The sequence below is a fragment of the Alligator mississippiensis genome, chromosome 4 (genome assembly GCF_030867095.1).
Source record: "Alligator mississippiensis isolate rAllMis1 chromosome 4, rAllMis1, whole genome shotgun sequence".
Lineage (NCBI taxonomy): Eukaryota > Metazoa > Chordata > Crocodylia > Alligatoridae > Alligator > Alligator mississippiensis.
Genome location: NC_081827.1, coordinates 232,526,225 through 232,549,332, shown reverse-complemented (window position 1 = coordinate 232,549,332; position 23,108 = coordinate 232,526,225). Strand labels below are relative to the sequence as shown.

The 23,108-nt window shown below is 40.5% G+C and overlaps 1 protein-coding gene across 1 annotated transcript in view; it reads left to right on the top strand.

Annotated features, from left to right (window-relative positions):
• The window catches only part of ARHGAP15 (Rho GTPase activating protein 15), a 503,050-nt gene that overhangs the window by 234,354 nt on the left and 245,588 nt on the right, over positions 1-23,108 (top strand). The window contains exons 7-8 of the mRNA XM_006266996.4: positions 8,888-8,986; positions 11,560-11,686. Coding sequence (XP_006267058.1) covers positions 8,888-8,986; positions 11,560-11,686 — 226 coding nt within the window. The remainder of the gene's footprint in view (positions 1-8,887; positions 8,987-11,559; positions 11,687-23,108) is intronic.

Sequence of the window (23,108 nt, the reverse complement as noted above, 5' to 3'; positions counted from 1 at the left end):
AGTTGTGAAAATGCAGGAGCTATTTGTTGCCTGTTTCATTTAGTGATGTTTGTATTTAGTATTAACTTTTACAGAGTCAGAAGAAGAAGGGTAATTATAACATAAGGTCCAACATCTTTAGATATGTCAAACATTTTCCGTTGCTTAAAACAAATATTCCCAAAGAAAGTATAAAACATTTCTTCTGACTTGCAAAGTTTTTGCAGTCTATCATTTAAATTACTTAAATAAAGGGAGCTTTACTACTCCCAAAAGCTGAGAATATAACACCCTCCATGCATATTAGCTTGATCTTTTTGACAGACCAGAAAAGTGTTTGTGTGCGCCAATTAAAACAGGAATGGATCCCCAGTGGCTTGTTCCTCACACAACTTCTGAAGACTGCTATCATTGTTTGCTGGGGTAACCCTGGATCAGGCAGCTATCCAAAGTAAACAAACTTTTCAAAACTTTCATGACAGATGGGGGTTACAAATGCATTTTAATAAGAAAGTTGCCAAAGCAACTTTTTTGCAATCAGCATATATTTACTTAACATCTAGCAACATTGGGAACACAAGGCAGATACTTTCTCACAAACTATTTTAACAAGTAACATTTTTTTGAAAGGTTGGTAGAAGACCTTTTCCCTCAAATTGATATTTTACCCTCACTTTTATGTTAACTTTGCTCAACATGTCAGAAGAACCATTAGAGGTTGGTGAAGCCAGACTGTAATTTGATAGAGACAATCTGCCTGATAATGTAATTTCTTTGGTGGTCATAAACATCTTTGAGTCCACTAAGTAATTTAACTATTAGAATAACCATGACAACCTTCACTTCATTGGTCATATGATATCACGGGTATATGATGCAAAGTGAATAAAATGTAGTAGATAACTTTTTCCCCCCTTTCCTTTCCTTTCCTTTTTTTGTATTTTTGTCTTGTATTTGTTTCTGTTTTTTAGCATAAGAATTTAACTTTACTGTAGTACAGCATCAATGTGTATTTTAAATAGTCTTCTTTACTGCTCAGTCATTCAGCACAGACATAGACAAGAGCCTGGATTGTTAAAAAGAAAAGGATTTTAGATCAGCTATCAACAATTCAATATTCTTTTGACATATTTTTAAAAACTTACAATTCTTTGTTTAGGTCAATTAAAAAACAAGCCAAACCAAATTAATTAAAGCACTAAGGAGTGTAAAATGTCTTCAATCTTTATTTTAATTAAATTCTCCTGTTCACTAAGGGCATGGACAAATTTATACATATTTCTTTGTAAAAAATTTATTCTGATCCAAGGTTATAGTAATTTATATATATAAAAAAGGGGAAAAAAAACTTTTAACCTTGCTTCTGGATGGAACTGAAGCATTTCTGGTCCAAGGTATGCATGGGGAGGGGATGTTGGAAGCAAGTGTGTATTATGTGAATAAACATTTTAAATCATATTCTCCAAACCAGAGTGCTGAATCAGACCCCTAGATCCACATGTGGAAATTGTTTTTCTCACAAAAAACAGAGCTAGAACACCCATGGCACTGTTCCCACCCACCCTTTTGATAGTGGTTGGTTAGGGATGGAGGGCTGATGGCCTTGTGCTGGGTAGAGTACCCTGAAATAACTGAGGAAGATGAACAGCCTGTAGCTTGCTTTTTTATGTCCCCTGATGGGGACATAGTAGAGGATCAGATAACTAACATGACCAAGGAAGATTTTTGGAATTTTGCCTCTCATAAATGCACAGGTTCCACATAAGCTGTCTGATCCTAGCTGCCAGGACATTTTTAGTAATAGAAAATGGGAGACACCATTGTGCATCCCCTATGGGGTACATCTTGTTGTCATTAATCTTCATTAAGAGTGAACTGAACAGTAATGGGGTGTTGCAGCCTAAGGATGAAGTAAGAGCTGTTGGCTTGTTTCATGTGCAATAAGTATGGTATCCTTTTCTTGGCTGTCCCTTCCATAGACAGACTTTGCTATCCTTACTTCATCTGGGCCTACAATACACCCCAATGAGCTTTTATCTTCCTTATGCTAGATCCTGCCTCAAATTAACTTATTTTTGTTATGTACAATGCTTTTATGTCCGCAAGATACGCAGGTGCATCTTGATGTAACAGGGGTGTAGGTTGTAGCCGTGTTACATAGCACGAAGATATCAGATTCACCCAAAGAACCTTGTCTTGATGTAACTGCACTTATCAGATGGCTTTGTATTATTTAGTTCCCTCATATAAATGTGACTCTCTTATAATGTGTATGTCAGTAATAACATCATTAAAGATGTCACCATGCTTAAAAATGTGGCTGAAATAAATATACAAAGTAAACCAATATGCATATAGAAATGTGTATGTGTATACAAATACAGGAATGCCTTGAAGAATTTTTGCAGTATTCTAATGGCTATACTGAATTAGTTCAGTAGTTTCCAAACTGAGCTTTATGGACAGCCAGTGGATTGTGGAGTATTGGCCGGTCCAACAGTGCTCTCACCTCATCTTTGACTGCATCTCTGAAATACATCAAAAGTCAGCTATAAATATATTATATGTAAACAACTGGTCCATTGTAACAAGAATGTGACTCAGTGACCAAGAGGAGAGAACAGAGGTGTAACAAGAAATTTTGGTAGCCAGGGCAGCAGTGGTTGCCAGGCTGGCAGCAGCTGGGCCAGTAGCAATAGCTACTGCTCTACTTGTGTCCCCTTTGGATTGGTGCCCAGAGTTACTGCCCTGTTCATCCACCCCTAGTTAAGCTACTAGGAGAGAAAGTACTCTGTGGGTGCATCTATATGTGTGCTTTAGTGCAGAGCTGACTAATCAGCTCTGCTGTAAAGTGTTACAATCTACATGTGTGCTGGAATTAGGGTACAGTAAATTAATTAACTCTGCCATAAGATAATAGTGTTGGAAACAATACTATCTTATGGCGGAATGATTAAGTGTGACAAAAGTATGTGTAGCTGGTGACAGTGGCTGGCTGGGGCATGTGGATGCTAAAGTGTGAGGGTTGTCATTGCACGGTTCCATACTTTAGCACTCTCATGCCACAGCCAGTCCCTGATCCCCGACACCGACACCCAGAGCCTGGGGCTGACCCCTGAGCCTGCTGCCAGCGTGGGGCTGCTCCACCCCAGCTCAAACTATTCCTGTCCCAGGTGCACATGTAGATGCTAACTGACTCCAGCTAGAACTGCTCCAGAGTTTACTGTGTCACATTAATTTCACAGGTAGATGTGTATAGATGTGAGTACTCTTGAACTGTGATACACACTCTAAAAATATTTGTGATACACTCACACAAGGTTTGTAAGATGGCCTTGAGCACAACCTAGCATAAGTAAGATAAAAGATTTGTAGGACTAAGTGTTGGTTGCTCATTCCTGGATACACTGTTATGTTAATTAATCCTATACCACAGTATTTGTATTTGGAATTTTCTTCCATGTTTTTCTGGGATATTTAAACATCTTTCTTTCTTTAAAATGATAGAGTTAGAGTATAGGCTGCCACCGTTGCAGTAGGCTTGGTGTCAGGGGCACATAAGTAGTTTATTCTTTCTCATATGACTTTATAAAGCCAAACTCAACAATAATCCCTAAGGAGCCCAGCAGTGACATGTTGTAGGTGTTTCACAAGTGCCCTCTTTTTACTATATGCTGACAGTATGAATGGTAAATTGTTTGTAGTTTAACAAAGGATCCACTTTCTTTTGGGGTGATCCTTATGGCTAGGGACAGAAATTACACATAAATAGGTATAAGTGATTGGAAACTGGTTCAGATCTGTAATATAACAGAAGTTCAGTGCACATAAATGACTTTCAAAATGGCTAAAACTGGTTTAAGATAAACCTGGATGGATGTAGTATCAAACTTAACTGATTTAGGTTAAATGGATTTATTGAACTTCTATCCCACATCCCCTCCAGATTTAAATTAACTTAGTCCCCCAGCATCCCAGGATGTTTGCACCTCCCCTGCAAACCCCACCTATGTAGGGTGGGTGGGCTAGCTTTGACTGAGCAGGGAAGCATGCTGTAGAACCCCCTGGTTTCTGGCCTGAGCCACTCCAGATACGTGACTGCATTTTCAGAATCAGAAGTGAATATCAGTTCACTTGCTTTTGGTTCAATCTATGCAGCTTAGACTAACTTGCAAATATTGAATTGATTCAGCCTTAGGCTTTTTCATTGTCTGTACTTAGCCTATATTGCTGTGTCTGGACATGTGTGGACATTTGGTTCCCCAGGGACAACTAGTGGTGTCACACCTTGTGCTGCTGCTAGTTGTCCCCAGGGAATGCCTGTGCCACACACTCGCTGGTGTGTGACAAGTTACCCCAGGGAGGGTAACTCTATTTTTTCCATGGGTTTTTTTGACCCCTGGATATCCAGGGGTCAAGAAACCCTTCTGTGCTGCTCCCTTGCACCATGGAGAACAACTGAACATACAATATGTGGCACCGCAGAAGTGTCTGTGGCACTACATACCAGATGACTGCAGTCATTCGGACATGGCCTATGGGTACTTAAACCAGTTTATATTTGGACTTGGCTGTAGTGCAGTGCAAAACAGTCAACAAACAGGATCCAGTCCCTGAAGTGACTTTATTGTGGTGGCAGAACAAGGCACTGACATTAGGACTGTGCAAAGCTTCGGTAGCTGATTCAGTTCAGCAGAAATTCAGCTTGATTCGGTGGCCAAATTTCCAAATCCAGATCGAATCAGGAGACCCTGTAATCTCTCTGAATCAAATCAGAACCCTTCGAATTAATTTGGAGAGATTCAGAAAGATTTGCTGATTCGTACATAGACACAGCATTAAATGTTTTTTCTACATACCTCAAGGTACCAGGAGACTCATGAATGCTGAGATGCTGGGACGAATGAAGTGTCCCATGGGAGCACAGGGAGTCCCCAGCGTGCTCAGCAGTGGACCCAGAAGTGGATCAGAAGTGCTTCTGGTCCACTTCCGGGTCTGCCAGGGAGTGTGCAGGGGTCCCCCTCCACCCACCAGCTTGGTGACTGGTGCCTCCTGGGTCTGGGGGGGCACCTGGTATGCCCCCACAGCAGACTTCCAAGCCAGCGGGTGCAGAGGGGGTCCCCCACGCACTTGGCGATGGATCCAGAAGTGGATGAGAATACTTCTGGTCCACTTCCAGGTTCACTGCCAAACATACAGGGAGCCCCCGCCCACACTCCTGTGGGATGCTCCATCCACCCCACCATCTCAGTGTTCATGAGCTGTGCCTGGTACCTCAAGGTATGTGGAAAAAACATTTAAAGCTGTGTCTGTGGCCGAATCGCTGATTCTCCACATCAGCATCATATCTTCAGATTCAGCTGAATCAAATCAAGACAGTGACCCGAATCAATTAAGCGAATTACTGTTCCTAGTTTGGGCCAAATCTGAATCCAAATCGAATATGGCCTGTTTCACACACCCCTAACTGACATAGCTAAAGAGAGAGAACCTAAGAGTCCTGTTCGTGGTCAACTGTTCTAACCATTTCATAGGATCATAGGAAAGGAGGGCTGGAAGGGACCTTACAAGTCTCTCCTCAGTGCTGAGATTAGGAATTTGTCCTTTGAAAAAATGATAAACATGGAGAGAAGGAATACATTTAAATATATAGAGTAACAGGCAAGATGAAGAAGGGAAGCTCTATGTATAGTTTGTTTTTGCATATTTGTCTTTCATTTTTCTTTAGTCCCAATATTATTTCAGTAGTGCCTGATAAAGAGAGGGTGTGTTTACATGCGTTAATATTGAAACATTTATGCCTGTTGTTAGTTATACATCATTTAGGGCTGTGATCATAAATTGTTCAATCACAAGGTTTAGTCAAAGCTAGCATTCTTTACTGATGTCTTTTCCCAAGGGTCTTGAAAATTCGATTGTTCAAAGTGCAAATATGGTTTAGCAATCCTTTCCAAGAATCATTTATCAGAAATCCTAAGGAGGTAATATATAAAATGGGATAGGAAACCTGCATATTAAATGGGATTTACCAGCCAAAGCCTTTGGAACTGCTTTCCTGTGAGTGACTGGAATGGAGCAGAACAAAGTCAATTATTGACTGTAATTAAGAAGTGGATGCATTTAAACTGTAGAGAGCAGTAGCAGTCTTTTTGAAACTGTCTAGTAACTCTGAAGATTAGTCTGAAGAAAGAGAGAAAAGGACACGAACTATATCTTACAGACAGTATATGTTAGATTAATTCTCTTCTTCCTATTCTATGATGTAGGTTTTTTTTACTAATTTATTCATAAATCACTGATAATATATGATTATTACAATAACACATTCAGACAAAGAAACTTTCAAAATGTATTTCTCTTTGGTCTTGTTAGCAATGAAGTATCTCTTTTGCATATCATACAGTACAAATGTTTATGTAAGGCAAAAATACTTGTATTTTAATAAAGCCTGAATTTAGTGAACGGAAGACTGAACTATGTTGTGTCCTTCTTAAGCCTTCAAAATACAGTAAATCTAATTATGTATGTTGCTCTTACTTTGAAAATGTTATTCCTTTTCATAATTTTAATAATGATTTGTTTATACTGGAAGAGATGTATTATATTGGATTGTCCTCTGTGTTTAGTCTAATTCATTTTCTGCATGTGTACATTAATAAAATGTAATGTTATATAAAACTTTTAGTGTGAATCAGGAAAAGATTTAGAGGTCAGGTCTATTAACCAGTTACCTATCTTGATTTTGACTTTTCTGGGACAAGCATCTACTTGTTGGTAAATATACAAGTGGTTAACATAATTAGTCACTCACTCTGGGCTGATTATCAACTTCATTGTCCTACTGTATTTCCCCAACTCATTCTGAAAGTTCCCCACCTCCTTCATGTTCCTGATGGAATAAGCAGCAGGTCTATTCACAGTGTCTGGGACTCCCAGTAGATCTTCATAGCATTATGTGCATGAGAGTTCTCTGACTTTGATCCATTCTTCATCCAGGGTTAAACTTGGAGTGGTTTTGTTACATTTGGGTCATTCTCAGCTTGGCCACACATAACAATTAAAACCTAACAACTGCTGCCCTTTCAAATGCTCTTTTGAAACATCTCCAAATCTACATGTGTCCATACCCTATATGTGACTTACCTGCTTGTAAAGGTCTGTGTGTGTAGATGCTGCTGTAGATAATTACTTGAAATGATGTACTCCAAGGTGTTGTTCAACTATCGAATATTTCAGACACTCAAGTTGTTATCCATGGCCTTCACTCAGTGTTTCCTCATGATTTAATCAGGCAAAAACAAAAAAAACCCCTTTGAACTCAACATGATTCTTGCTTGAGAAAGACTTGAATAAGGGCCTCAGGGTTTGGCCAGGTATAACAAAGTATGAGGAGTGTTTGAATGACTGACCTAATTTACAGATGTGTTCCACACGCCCTATAATCTGACTAGTTAATGCCAAGTCATTCTGTAGTGTCAGTTGTAGCCCTGTTGGTCTAAGGACCTAGGCAGACAAGGTTCTTCGGGTAAATGTGATCTCACAATTCTAATCCTCAAAGGAAATTTAACAAAACACCTTTCATAGACAAGCCTATGAACTTCACTTCATTAATCTACTAGATACAAAAAATCATGGACTAAATATAGATATTGGATTTATGGCACATTATAACCTTCCTGCCATCTGATAACCCCAGGTAACCTCTCTACATTTTACGAGGTACATTCTGTAATCAGGGCAACGTTCCCCCTTTCTGCCCCCTACCTACCTGTCTCACACCTATTGTCTCCCATGGCCTCTGATCCTCATTGCCACCCATTTGCATTTTCACAGACCATCATTTTGCATACTGGTTTCTGTTCCATCCAAGAGAACACAAAACAACAGCAGACTCTCCCTGTGCCTGAAGAAGGTTGTTTGTGCCCAAAAGCTTGAAAAGAACAATTTTTTGAACTGTATAGTTGGTCTAGTAAAAGATATCACATTTCCCCAAAGAACCTTGTCTGCCTAAGTCATTCTGAATGAAGATATGAGCATTTTTTTCTCCAAACATGCATCATTTCTGTGCACTGTACTACATTCTATTCCAACCTTAGCCATTGGTCTTCTTGGTGACCTGAGTTCCCATCTTGGTGGCTCGTCTTTCACCCCAGTAAAATGGGAAGAATGATACCAATTGCATTTGTAAAATTCTTTGAGACCTTCTCCTAAGGACTATATGTAAGCTAAGTGTCATTATTATTGTAACATTTCACAAGATCTTTCAGAAGTAAGAAACAATAAAATAAAGAATTAAAGATAGACTAAAACATGCATATTTATACCAAATACTGCCAGTTATATTAGACAGTAGAATAGCATGCAGTGGGATGAATATTCTTTTGGTATATATTCACATTGTGGGGGTCAAAATGTAAATTGACTTGTATTTAAATAAACTATTTTCAAACTAAAATCTCAGGTGAATAATATATTTATAAGCTTAGATATAGAGAATCAAATGTAAAAAAATGTAATTATATTGGACTCCCAGTAGAAGCCTAAAAAGACAGGAAATTCACAATTAATTTGAAAAAATGCATGAGATTTTTTCTTCAGAGTACTTTGATTTGAATTCAAACTGTCTGTCTTAACTTTGAATTTCCTGGCTTTTCTTAGCTTGTGTCACATTAATATTATTTTTGCTTTATTTATATTTAATAGTTGTATTACTGAGACAATAACTTATTTGTTGTGACATAGTCTAACAGTTTCAGAGAGAGCTTCAAAACTACTTGGTAACTCTCTGTTCTCTATGAGATAATTACTGGCACAAAAGGAAGCATTTCATTGTCTATTACCAAAAACAGAATAAACCAAAATGATCTATCTTGTTCAGTTTGCTTACCTGTCATTCCCCTCCCCCCAGATCACAACAGTATCAGGAAATGAGTTCCTTCTTCAGTCGGATATTGACTTCATCATATTGGATTGGTTCCACGCTATCAAAAATGCAATTGACAGATTGGTATGTATTTGTTTTGGCTGTTACCTTTATTAATTAAGATGTAGCAATTTAAACTTCATTTGCTTAGGCATCTATACAGGTTTTAGACAGGCAGAAAGCTAGCTAGCTTTAGAGACATTGCTTTAAACTGAAGGATATATAAATATGTATGTATATCTAGTAAAAAATGTCAGATAAACAAGGTTGTTGGACTAAAATGTCATTTGATTCCTGTTTTAAAACAGAATGCTGCATTTATTTCTCTGGAATAACAAGGACATTGGTTTACTGTGGGTTGTAAAAGCATACTAGCACTTAAAAACTAATGAATTTTTACATTTCTGTTTATGCAGCCTACACTATATAATCTTCAATAGCACTATTAATGCATTTGAGCCTTTTATGCATTTTCATATTATTTATTCACAAGAATAAGACTAACAAATAATATTCCTTTGTAACTGATTGCTGTTATTCTCCCAGGAAGACTGGGGTTTCTTCTAAAAGTAAGCAGGGCTATATTTTTTTTAAAAAGTTTTTAATTACCCAACCAGATTCAGCTCAACCTTTTTTCCCCTTCTTGCCACACTCAGTGTTAATTCCAAATTCCATTTTTCTAATTCTGCCTGATACAAGAACAGATTTTCCTTTTTTAGGACATAGACCCCTCTTGATTGCTATGAAGCCTAGTGAGAAAATTATTTGTCTTTGCTGCATTCTCTAGGGGGGGGGGGGGGTTCTCCTTGAAATGTAATTGATTACACCTGAAAATGTGGTCTGGCTACACCTGAAAATGTGGCCCCTGCTACACATTATAAATATTATGCAATTAACTGGTGAATTGCACAGTAAATGTACTCCAGCCACACATGCAAAGCAAGACTGGTTACAAGTGCAAAGTAATTATCACACAATAAAAACAACTATCCAGCTATAAAAAGAGCCAACCAGCTATAAAATTAGTGCTTGAAAATGTGTACCAGTCTATAGCTAGTTTCTATCTAGCTTTAATTTGAATATGATTACAAGGCCCTATGATGCCTTTATAGGGGCTGATTTGAATGTTGATTTGAAAATCGTTTTAAAAAATTACAGAGTGCATCTACACATGTACTTTACTGTAGTTGACTAATTAGCTCTTCAATAAAGTGTTACCATATACACATACTCAGGTATTAGGGTGTAGTAAATGAGTACTTAACTCCACCAAAGTGCACGTGTAGATGCTGACAGAGGCATGAAGGTGCAAAAGTGTGAAAGGCTGCCTGCTGCCTAGCCCTGCACTTTAGCACCCTCTTGTCCCAGCCATCCCCTCCACTGCCCAATGGCACCGCCCAGGGCTGACCCCCTGGACCTCCTTCCAGCCTAGAGCTGCTCTGCCCTGGCTCAACCTGCTGCAGTCCTGGGTGCACATGTAGATACTGTGCCCAGGAGCAGGAGACTCCGATGCAAATTGTGCTGGAGTTTATTACATCACCTTAGTGGCATGTGTAGATGCACCCACAGGCAACAGAATACTGTACTCGTAGGCTACAATAAGCCAAAGAGGGTTTGATCTGATGTATGTTTTCATATTGCATATTGCATTGGATGAGCATACAGATACTTGATCTCTTGCTGGAGAGTTTCGGAGGAAGTTCAGAAGCTTACTTGTATCATTCAATTAAACTCCATAAATTTGTTTATTATTTTTAACTTGTCTCCCCAAAGGGGAAATTTTGTTTTCAAGTATAGTTACTTTGGTCAGGAATATGGAGGGGGGGGGGGCGCGGGGGACCACAGTAGAACAGAGTTCAGTAAAGCTGTGCAATTTTTTACCTGTGAAGGGCTTGCCCATACCATTTATACAGGAGAGAATGTCATCAGATCAGTGTGGGGTAACCCCCATAACTTCTAAGATAATGTTTCCCTTTGAGAAGGCTTCTAAGTGATAATGGGTGAAGCAATGGCAATGTCTCCATCTGGTCTGATCATGAGGCCTGTGGGACTGAACATCATCATCTACAGGGGCACTCTGCATCTTGTTGCCAGCAGTCTCATTCTGGTTATCTCCACTGTGGATGAACTGGGGCAGCAAGTGAGCTCTGCATCCTTTCATTCTCTCCATCCCAAAATGCATACAGATCACATCTAAGCTCAAAGTAGTAGTATTTGAAATTCAGCCTCTGTGCAGGTTGTTGGTCTATACGTCCCATGAGGTCCCTTTCAATCCTAATTCTATATACTTTAATTTTCTAATAGATGAAAACAGGTTTCTTTTCACTATTAAAGCAAACTTCCTATATGCAATAATTAAAAAACACACAGTGCACACATATAGGGAAATTATTTAAATCACTATGGTAAAAATTTAAGCCTTTTCTTTTCCAATTTACTTTGATATCTGAAATTTATTTGAAAAATTAAAACCTAACCATATCATTCATAAAACAGCAGCATTCTATTGAACAAAGTTTGTATTACATTGTCCTTAAATTATTACATCATGTGGTATAATTTTCTATCAGGTTCTGATTCTGTGTTAGTTTAATGTAATTTTGCATTTAAGTGCTACATATACATTTATAAAAAAAGGAAAAAATATATATTTCTAGCCAAAAGAGCAGCGTTGTACATCAAGAAACCTGGAGCTGAAACTTAGAAGATCATCTAGCAGTGAATTACTGAGCACCTTTGATACTGAGAGCAAAGAACCAAAAACTGAACACAGAAAATCTTTAAGTAAGTATTATTTAGAACAAAATAATTATTTGTGTAAGATCATGTCTATTAGATACCGAATGTAACAAAAATGAGAATTAGTATGAAAGCCAAATTTTTCCCTTGTTGTGTATGCATAATTTGCATCTTAGGAAAGTGAAATTTCTACCCCCATGTATCTCAACAGAGACATTGTTTCCTAACCAAAAGAAAGGTCCTGCAGAAGCAAAGACAGTTTTTAAAGGAGTTTATTTCAAGAAGCAAGCAATTCCGTTCCAGTGCCAAATTCTGTTGCTGTCAGTTCATTTCTATTTCAGTAAAAAAAACTAATGTTAGTAAAGTAATTTTGTCTGACAGAAGTTTGTGCACTTAAGGTTTTTACAGAAGAGGCAGGTAACGTGTCAGACAGCCAGAAATCTAGCTATAACTTTATGAAAGAGCTAAATTCCAGAGACTTCATTTTATAAGAGAAAATGTTCTGAGTTTGCTGTTTTGTTTGATATGATACACACCTACTCATTCTAACTCACTTTCAGCTTTAGGCCCACGTACTACAATGAGATGTATAGCTGTGTATTTTTGCATGAATCTGATTCTATATATCTTGTTACAAAATCAAGACCAGAGATATTTAAGTTGTTAGATGCCTTAGAAATACTGCAAATAGGTGAATTGATTATTTTTTTCTCCTTTGTAAAAGGTTTTAGAGATAGAGATATATAGATACATATAATGAGAATCACATAATATAGGTGAAAAGCAAAATTAGCTTGACACTCATTTTGCCAGCTGTATCCATATTTGCTCCTTCTGCCTTATCCAGTTCAGGAGATGTGCTCAGGTTTTTTCTCTCGTCAATGAAATGTAAAATAGCTTGAATAGTCTTATACTTTTATACTGTGCCTTACATTTTATCTCTCAGCTCAAGTATAATTATGGTCAGCAAATGGTGAAACAGTTTAGGGTCTGATGCTGCTCCCATTGAAGTTAATGGCAAAATGCCCTTAAACTGTCTCACCACTTTCTGACCTCCCTTTTCATGGTATCATAAGTTTTCTTATATTTTTTTTAACTGTGATTTAGAAGACAGAGCAAAAGAAAGTTATCACTACCAGTGACATAAACTTAGTGTACATTTCTTTTTAAACCTTAGAGAGCTGTGAATAACTTTCTTGTTAGAGGCCATTTAAACTGTTTAAAAAATTGAAAGTATCTGCTGTGAAATCTTATTGAATTGAGGCTTGTATTTAAATAGTGTAGACTGGCTAGCTTCAAAAATATGAATTTGGAATTTTTTATGGCCCCTTGAGATTAAGTAATTATGTGGAATTAGAAAAATCATAGTATTCACTTACTTATTAGTAGTCTAAGCACAAACTATATTGTCAGTTTTCTGCCTTTGGCTTTCTGTGCCCTTAATGTTCACACAAGTATCGTCGCCAGAATTATTGGCAGCTAGAGCCAAAATTGCTTTAAAAAGGCATGAGAACTGGTAATGACACATTGTTAGCAGTTAACAGGTGGTCGTTTCATTGTCCAGTTTGACTGCAGAGCACAGAGAAGATATTTGCAGTATCTGCGAGTGTGTTTATAAAGTTATTATAAAGTTTAAACAGTTTTATCATCTTTCTAGTACTCCCGTGTTATTGGTTACTACAAGCAAAGTCAAGTAAAAAAAAATAGATGTTGAAAGAATGTTTATATATCACTTAGCCTAACACAAACCAAGACATTGAAAGCTAAGGAAGACTTTCTTTATAGGGAAGAAAGGCAATTGGTGTACATTTAAAGGCCCATGTTACCTCTAGATAATGTTAATAAATTATCCAAATGCAATTCCTATTAAACTATATTTTTCTTCTATACTCTCAAATGTAACAACTCTAAAAAGGACTCAGATATATGGTTCTAGATACTGAAATTTTCTGAGAAAAACTGCTATGCTGAGCTTTAGCCCAAACCATGCTACCAATATATACCTCAGTTCAAGCCTAGAGAGGCTGCTCTCATGGAATGAGTAGTGCATTTTCTGTGCTTCTTTGATGCGTAGTGTTTCTTCTGAGCTTCCAAAACGTGATAATTATGTTGGACAACCTGACAATGGCTGCTTACATTCAAATGGGAGAATTCACCCACCCTTCTCTCCTGATAGAAAAACTTACCTGGAGATGCCTGAGCAGACATTTGAATGCTGAGCCCCTGAAGAACAGAGAGATTCCTGTGCTAATACTGCACAGCCAGGGGGTGCCTGTGCACACATCTCAGCATGCCCTGCAGGCTCCTTCAGTCTGCCTGATGACAGATAACAGCAGTGCAGAGGGCCATCCTAATTGGCTGACCCAGACTGCTCAATCAGCCTGTCTCTCCCTGCAGCACAATGTGGATTGTGAAGGGGGTATGTTTTGCTCCCTGCTTGGCTGGAGTAGTACAGTCCAGCCCAAATGACACACTGCTTTGGAGGAGAGGGTACAGGGGGTTGAAAGCAAAGCGTGTGTTTTCAGTACTGCACATTAGGGCAACCTAATGCACACTTATTTAATACCGCACATTAGAGGTACTAAATTTAATGTGCATTAGGAAAAGTACATTAATACACACGTAGATGTGCCAGAAGTGATTTAACCCTGGTTGTTCCAAGGTTATTTTTCAGCTGGATTGGCAATTTTTTCTCTGGGAGAAAAATCCTGAACATCTATACACTCATAGTTTCTCCTGGGAGAGTAACAACTCTCCCAGAAGAAAATGAATGTTTATATGTGGCCATTCACTCTACTGGAAACAGGACTCAAACCACCAAAGTCAGTTTATACAAGCCAAGAACATCTGCACCTCAGTGATATAGGTTTTCTATCACCACTAACTTGGTTTGTATTCAGTCCAATAAACTAGTAGTTAGATTTCTTCTTAGGCTAATAGTTTGATAAGTTTTTAAACTAAGAACAGAGCAAAGATGGCATTGTTAAACACAATTGTTATAAACCAAAGCCACAGTCCTTCTTTAGGATATGTTGGGGTCCATTACCATTTGCCTTACAAGACCCCTAGTACACATTCATTTAAAAAAGTGATAGGATTTGATCCCCAATCCCAACAATCATGCCTACTGCCAGGCCATATATGCATGTCAGGGCCTTTTTTTTACGTTCCACATAAGCATGGCAAGACGTGATTTTAGGATCAGAGATCAGGTCGCAGTGATTGCCAGTTCAGGGAGAATCTGGACTCCCACTGCACCAGCAAGTTGCAAGCCAGATGCTCAATATTAGCTGAACCCAAACAGTCCCAGGCCTGGGACTGACAATCAGCTGACTGTCCACATTGGAGTTGGTTCCAGACCCCAGTACAGTCCTGGGACTCAGACTGACAATCGATTGCAGCATCAGAACTGCACTGAGGCCAGTTTAAGACTCTAGTATGGTGCTGGGGCTGAGACTACCAATCAGCTGAATGTCAATCCTAACCCTGGGAGTGGACCAGTGTTTTAAACAGGCTGTGGTTACCTTGCCACATGTACAATTTAAGGTGCAAAGGAAACCAGGCTGTGGCAGGGCACCTGCAGTGCCTGCCACTTCAAGGTTTCAAGTTGGCAATGGAGCAGCCAGCAGGTGGGTGCTAGCCTCATCAAAGCTAGCACATGACCCTAGGAGGACCCTGGGATTGGTCTGAAGAGCAGCCTCCATTTTAACCCAGACCCTCAGAAAGAGAAGCAGCAGTCTGAGCTGAGCAGGCAAGGAGGAAACATCAGGCTGAGCTGTTCTTGAAACATCTTGGAGGTAAGGTCAGGAGCTATGGGGATGGTTTGGAGGGTCCTGGTCCTGGCTATGACCTAAAACTGCAACCTGCTGGGGAGGGGAAGGGTGGCCTGGTGGGACTCCCTGTGGTGGGGGAGTCCCCAAGAAATACCAGGCCAGTTACCTCCCTGATGAAAGGTGAGGAGGGGCACCTGAAAACCCGAGCTTCCACCTACAAGTGGGTTACAATACAGGGTGAGAGACCCCAGTGTTAAGTGGCAGCTACCTGAGCCACAGCAGCAGCTAGCTGAGTCCCACAGGGTGAAAGACCCCAGTACAAGGGGCCAGGCATGGTGGCAGCCGCCTGAGCCCCATCAGGTGAAAGACCAGATGTGAGAATCAATATCAGCAAGGCATGGGACACGTGTAACGGAAGGTTGGAGCATTTACCAAGGCCCTTGGCACCAGAAGGGTGAGTAATAGGCAACCTCCCTCCTTAGAAACAACAATCATATTTATTCCATCAAGTCAAGGCAGCCGAGCAAAGCAGAGGTTTAGCCCTGAACAGGAGGGCAGCCAGCACTGAGACCCAACCCTAAAAAGCCAGCCTGTTACAGATGCACAAAAATGTTACATATATTTTATGGAATATTTTTATGGTTGATTTCCCCTTTTGTTGTACCATTTATTCCTTGAAAATGGAATACTACTTTATTACATATGGTGCAATTAATGGGTCAGTCATGTCTTAATTAGAATGTCTGTCAAGGGCCTTACAGAATCAGCCAGGATACAGCTTTAACTTCGACAACTAGTACTTATGCAAAAAGGGCATCTTTTTGTTGTAAGGAAGGTAAACTGAAGGCCTGTGCCTTTGCTGCAAAAAAGTGAGCTGGCAAGACCAGCACCCTTTATGTGAAGGGCACTGCTGTTATCCAAGATATTTTTTTTGAGTCAATGGGAATATTATATATCAGTATATCATCATTCAGACCTAAAACTCTTCTGCAAAGCTGCCAAGAAGGGTACTAATTACAGCCAATCATAATAGTGCTTTTTGTAGTGCAGACACCTGTTCACCAGTAAATGGTCTTCAACTACCACATTCATTTTTTACAGAGTACTGAACAGGCCATTAGCTAGTAACAAGTTGTAGTCTCAAATTGAAACTGGCGTTACAACAGGTAAGCATGGATAGATAATGAAAGGATCTGTAATTTGTTACCAATCCATACGGTCCATCAATTCTTCAGAAAGCAGAGACTTTTTAATATATGTTGCCAAATAAAATACTAACAAGGTAATATGGTCCACTACCAATAAAAGATAATTCTGTATTCACTGATAATCTTATCACATCTTAGTGCAGTATGCAGTGGTGGTAGTGTTTTGTGCATTTTTTTCCTTTGGGTTTTTTCACTCAGTAGGGACCTCTTGTGGATGAGACAAGGCTTGAATAGCTAGAAGCTTCTCTCTGCAAACTGAAGGCTGAATTCTATTTTTTTCCCTTTTCCAAATGGAAACAAACGGCTTCTCAGTAGGAAGAGTGCCCTTTGGCTACTGTATCAATCTGAGGGCTGCTCTTGTCAAAATGCACAGTCACAAACTTGATAATGCAATACATTCCAAAAACACTATATTTCCAACCTGTTCTCCATCATTTCCTTATGGCGTCACATTTACTCAGTTCATCACATTCTTATTAATATTTTACATTTCCTTGAAAGTGATGGAATTCTATTTTTATTACAAAAGCAACAAGAATAAATACTAATTGTTGTCAGTTATTTCCTTATGTAGTGGGAACAGTAATCTGTTCCCACAGCTTTAGGTTGCCAAGACAAAATAATTAAATATTTTACATATTAAAAACACCCTGTGATATTGGATAAACCCAGTTTTATTTCCTTGTTTGCTATATAATAGTTGAATTAATGCATCTTGATTAAGTTGTCTAACTGTTTATGTTGTTTCTAATTGTTTTTAAATTTTCTTAACCTTAAAATATCCCATTTCTGAAATGCATCCTGTACATCATTCAAAACCCATCACTATATAGCTATTCTACATTTTCCATTATATTTGGGTACAATATTCGGAAATCTTGTCCACCTGAAAATGACATATAGACTCTAAAATGAGAGGTAAAATTTGAATGGCCCATGCCTTAGGAGTGGTATGACTGATATTTGTCGTCATTTTAGTACCTCAATAGATATACCTACATATGTGCCTTAATGCGTATTCAGGTATTATAATGCACATTAAAGCATCACAGAAAAACTGTGTGCTTTCACTAATGCACATTAAAATTGGCTAATGTGCCTTTTTCTAGAATCTCACAATGAAGGCACTAAATTTAATGTGCATTAGCAAAAGCATATTAATGAATGTGTAGATGCACCTAGTGTCAACAAGCCTCAGTCAAGTATCAGGAATTTATTATTATAGGTACCATACAGATTTATAAATAAAATTGTCCCAAGCCATGAGAGCTTGAAGTCCAGATAATGAGAGGATGCAAAAGGTGGAAAAAGAACACAAAGGAGAAGCTGGAGGGAAAAGTTGATAGCAAATCCGAGTGTTATTCATAAGAAACAGTAGTCCTGAGATTCTTTCTACTCTTCATTTGAATAGGGTGTTATCTTGGCCCAGTTCCAGGACCAGTAATTATATTTTGCTTACCTAAATTCCATATGCAGTTTCAGTTATGAATGACAGACCTTTTTCCTTCTTCTCTTAAAGAACAATGTCACATTGCTATGCACTGATGAACTGTTACCTAGTTCCAACAGAGAAGCAGCTGCAATTCAGTTGCTGAAGCAGTAATCCATAAATATTTCTCTTCCATGAAGAAATGAAGAAAACAATAACATTTAGATTATAACGATGCTTTATATGCTCTAAACTTTGGGAAAAAGTCATCTTTGGCACTGACATTGTCCTGGTTGGCTTCTTCCAAAAGGCAAAGTTTAAGTAAATCACTTCAGTCTTTTGTTTGGTTTAAAATTTACAAGGATGAATAATTTACATGTTTCCCATTTAAATATATTATTTCCACACTTTTCTTTCACACAAAATCACTCAAAAATTAAAACTTAAAACTTGAAATTTGGCATGAAAGTATTGCTCAGTAATTAACGGAGTATCCATAATCATCTTTGAAGACAGCTGGTTATAGAACAATGAAACTATAAGTGCCTGAAAAATCACTTCTCAGCATGTTTAGCAGGCATCAGCTAAGAAATTTAGTAGAGGCCAAAGAAGCCTCAACCCTTTATAATATCCTGCTGCACTTTCTCCCCGCTTCACCTGCAGACAGTTTAAGTTTGAGGGATTCTAAAAGTCTATTTCATATACACTGACATCAAAGTTAGTACTTGGACTCATGTATTATTGGTTCTTTTACTTTTTTCTCTATAGGACTTGGCTACAAGGGTAGAAGCAGGTATACTTCCACTGGTCTTATAGTAACTTAGTATCTAACTAAGTAGTCTGTCACCTACAGAAGCTTATTCTTCTCTGAACCAGTTAGCCTCTGAGGTGCCCCCTGCCCTGCCTTCCTCTACCTTAGTAAAAGGAAAAAGGCAGAAAGTGATTGCTTTTAAAGAAAAGATTAGACTTAATAAAATGCTGCAGAATGCTACATGAACTATGAAGTAGACTGTAAAACTGTGGACTGGATAATTTTCCTCATCTGTATAGCTTTCTCGTGTTCCACATGTTAAAGTCATGGTATTTTTGGCAGAGCACATGGACCAGGTACAGAAGTACACCTATCGTGTGGTAGATGAACATAACTGAACAGAAGTTCAGGGCCCATAGAGCGCTGTAAAAATGGAAGATCCTTGAATGGATGTGGTATCAGACTTCAGTGCTGTAGGTTAGAGTGTTGTGAGGAACATCTATATCACATCCCATGATGCCTTATGGTAGGTCACATACTGCCAACATCCTATGGAGCATTGCAGCACCCTGCTCATCCCTACCTCCCCCCCTGTCCCTCCCCCACAATGGGGTGGCAGTCTAGCCTAGGCCAGAGCTGGTCTCCTGTGCCCAAGCTGTGGGCTGGCTCCATCCTCAGGCCATCACTGACAAGAGTCAGTGAAGCCTCTGTCCCCAGGCCTGCCCACTTCCTCCCACCAGGGAGCACAGATCCATCCACACAAAGAAAGCTGCTTATTGCTGAATTTCATTTATTGCATATTGCCATGGGTGCAAATGAGCAAGTACTGAATGTGAGTCTGCTGTTATTTTGCTTCTGCTGACAGTTAACCTGGTTTAAGAACAGATTCATCTGCACTAATTTCTGGCAATGGGAAAGTTTCCTAATGGAAGTAAAAAATGTACTTGAACATGCCCAACATCTACATCAGCACACCTATGCATACTAATATGTAGCATCACTGCTTTCCAACTTGTCTGGGGAAACCAAATGCATGTAAAATGTAGATTGTGAGAAGTATTTACACTGCCTGTGCTCAGCAGAGGATGTAAGACCAGAAACTCATGAATCCAGCTCACAGACATGAAGTCCCAGAAAGATTGGATGAATTCAGTAGCCTGTAAAGAAAAAGGGAGCATTTCTCTGGTCTCATGTCTTAAAGCCAATTTTTAATAATCCTGGTCAATTAAGTAATGGTTTGGAACCACATGCACTTGATAGAAAGTTGGTTCAGACAGGCTGTTATAGGTCATTTATACAGCTGTTCCAGGAGTGGGGTGGGGAGGCGGGGAGCAGCAATTTAATTAGAGTGGCTCCAAGAGAGATTCTAAAAGGTACAAAGTAAGGATGGCCAAGCTGCGCCCCTAAATATTTATCATCCCTCCCTTTTTTTTTCTTTTGAAGGGAAGACTCCTGCCATGTCCTTCATTCTCATTTAGTGCAGATTGACTCCCCCTCTTCTTGATCACTGATTGGATAGCTAGTAGATGATCAACTATCTTGATTGTGTGGGTTGGGAGGGGCAAGTTGAGGCACTGAACCTCCAAGGTAGGGCAAGCTAAAAGATACCCCATGATCCTAAGACTCCATGGGCTATGGACATTTGAATTTTACAGCTCAGGTAGGGTATGTGTTGCCAGAATTACAGGGTATCAGCTGAAAGCTCCTGGATAATTTGAGATTTTGGAGGTGGCCGCAGCAGTGGAGGCCAGGTAATGTGGGAGCAGGGACTGCAAGCCTCTGAAATGAGAGTGAGAAACACGAGCTGAGACGTGCACCCTCATATATTGTTGCTGCTTCCATCCTACCAGCCTTCCACCGACCCCCTGATAGCCAGACCATCACACACCCACGGACACCAAGACCCTAATAGGCACCTCCATGGACCATGGACAAACCTGTCCTGTCCCCCGCCAACAGTCAAACATGGGGATGCAAGTGGCATTTCAGGGGAATAAAGGATCTCCTTGCCATCTGGAGCAAGAAACACAGATAGTGCCAGCTTCAGATAGGGTGAATTAGAGATGTTTTCTCCCCTTACCATCACAGTGGCTGCTGCACTTGCACAACCCACAGGACCTGTGACCATTCCTTCTGACACTTCTCCTGATGAATCAGGCCATACACATGGATGCTGTGCAACCTGTGATGGTAAGGTTCATCCCAGCTCTATGCAATCATGGTGGGAACCCTGGTCCCAGGGCAAATGCAGAGCCCCTCGCGGGCGAGGGCAGGAAGGGGCAGCAGAGAGAGCCAAGGTCACCACAGGTCACCACAGGCCACCCCCTGCACTCATAGCCCTTTCTCAGGCCATTATGGCTGAGAAGCCCACCAAGGGGTTTGGGCTGTGTAGGGGGCAAAATGTTGGGGCATTGGAAGAGGGTGAATTGGTTGCTTTCCCCCCAGTCAAGGAGCCCAGTAAATGTGACATTCCTCATCCCCCCACCCCCACTCTTGGGTGCTTAAAAGAGCACGTCCCATTCAATGGATTCATAAATCTGCCTAATTAACACATCCTTGCCATTTTTGTCAAGGCCATGGTGTGCTCTATGGGGGATTCAAACCTAAACACAGATGCTCTGAGCACTTGCACATAAACACCCCCCCCCCCCCCGGCACTCATGGAAAGATTTTGATAGCATTTATTGAGCTCAACAGGCAAAAGGGTAAATAGCACTTTTTTTCAGAGACCACCCCCAGATCAGGGGCAAAAATTATCATGCAGTTATGTCTAACAACTACTGCAGGAATGATAAAAAAAAAATCCCCCCCCCCTTGTCAAAAACTCCCAAACTAACCTCCCTCCCTGCCATTTCTGGAAAGGGACATATGTAATGGAAGAATTCCTGCATGGAATCTGGTATCTCAGTCATTAGGCTCTCACTGTCAGGATGATTCCTAGATTCCACACCTGAATAGGCTAGCAAGTGTCCCAACAGCACTTTTTTCCCTCTCCTATGATCTGATCTGTGGGTGAAGTCCGTGGAAGCTGGCTGATTCTGATTCTCATGGTGCAGGCTGTAATGACCCCTCAAGGCAACCCCCAACCCCCTGCTCATTATTGCAGGCCCATCCTGGCCCCATACCTGCCCCCTCCACCCCTGCAAGCTAAGCAACCCCTCCTCCTTGTTTACAGGCTCCACATCTGTGTGTGGAAGGCCAGCTTATGGCACCCAGTCTGGTGAGTGTGGGATGGGTGGCACCTGTTGAGTGAATGAAAAATGTGCACATGAGGTGCCAGCAAAACAAAGAGGAGATGTTACAAGCTCCAGTTGCAGCCTCTGAGCTCAGGTTGTTCACCATGAACTCCTGTTGCCAGGGGCATCGAGACTGGCTGGGGGAATGAATTGGGTGATATACAGGGGAAATGGACAGGCCGTGGGATGCTTACATGCAGAGTGCCAAGTCACATGACCAAGGGCTGCAGATAGTGACCCATCATTTGGCAGAGACACCTTGCAGTTCAACGGAGTTGAGAAATTCACAACATCAGGATAGGGAGTCAATATACACAGTCCTGGACTGCTGCTGGTCACCTTGTAGGTGCAGGACACCAGACAGGTCCAGGTCAGTCCCAAAGGGTCACAGGAGCACTCAAAATGGCCTGGAGAGTGCAGCTCCCTAGCCCATCAGGCCAGGCCAGGCCATCACTGGACCAGCATCTGACAGCAGAGCCTAGTGGCCCAAGCTTGTCCACCACTCCACCAGGAGGCCTGGGGTGAATTCTTCCATTCCTCATGGCCCCAGTCTTGACCCAGGTCCCACTGTGGGGGAGAGGGGCAGCCTTGGCAAGAATAGGCATCCCCCCTAGTTTGGGTTGGCTGCCTACATGGCCACAGGATACATGGTCTCAGAAGCGAAGGGGCTGGGGGTCTTGAGTGGAAGGGCCAGCAGTCTTTGGCACCTGCTGCGGTGATGCCTCCTGGCCTGCAGCTCTCTCATACAGACATGGGGTCCAGGATTATGCAGTTATTCAGCTCCTACAGAGAGAAGTCCCTGGTCTCGTCTTCAGATCCTTGAAAGTAGGGTGCCAGGTCAAAAGCTCCCTATCCTGTACCTTCCTCCCAAGGTTTCATGCTTGTTGAATTTAGGCCCTGTGGTGAATTCAAAACCCCTTGACCCCAAACTCCCTTCCAGATTCTGTTGCCCTGTTCTCAACCCTGCCTCTGACCCTGCTGCCACCAAAGGTTTGCTGTTTTGGGTGGAGGGAACATGATCAATAAGCAACAGGTTTTCTTTACTAAACACAGGAAAGGTTTTGCAACTG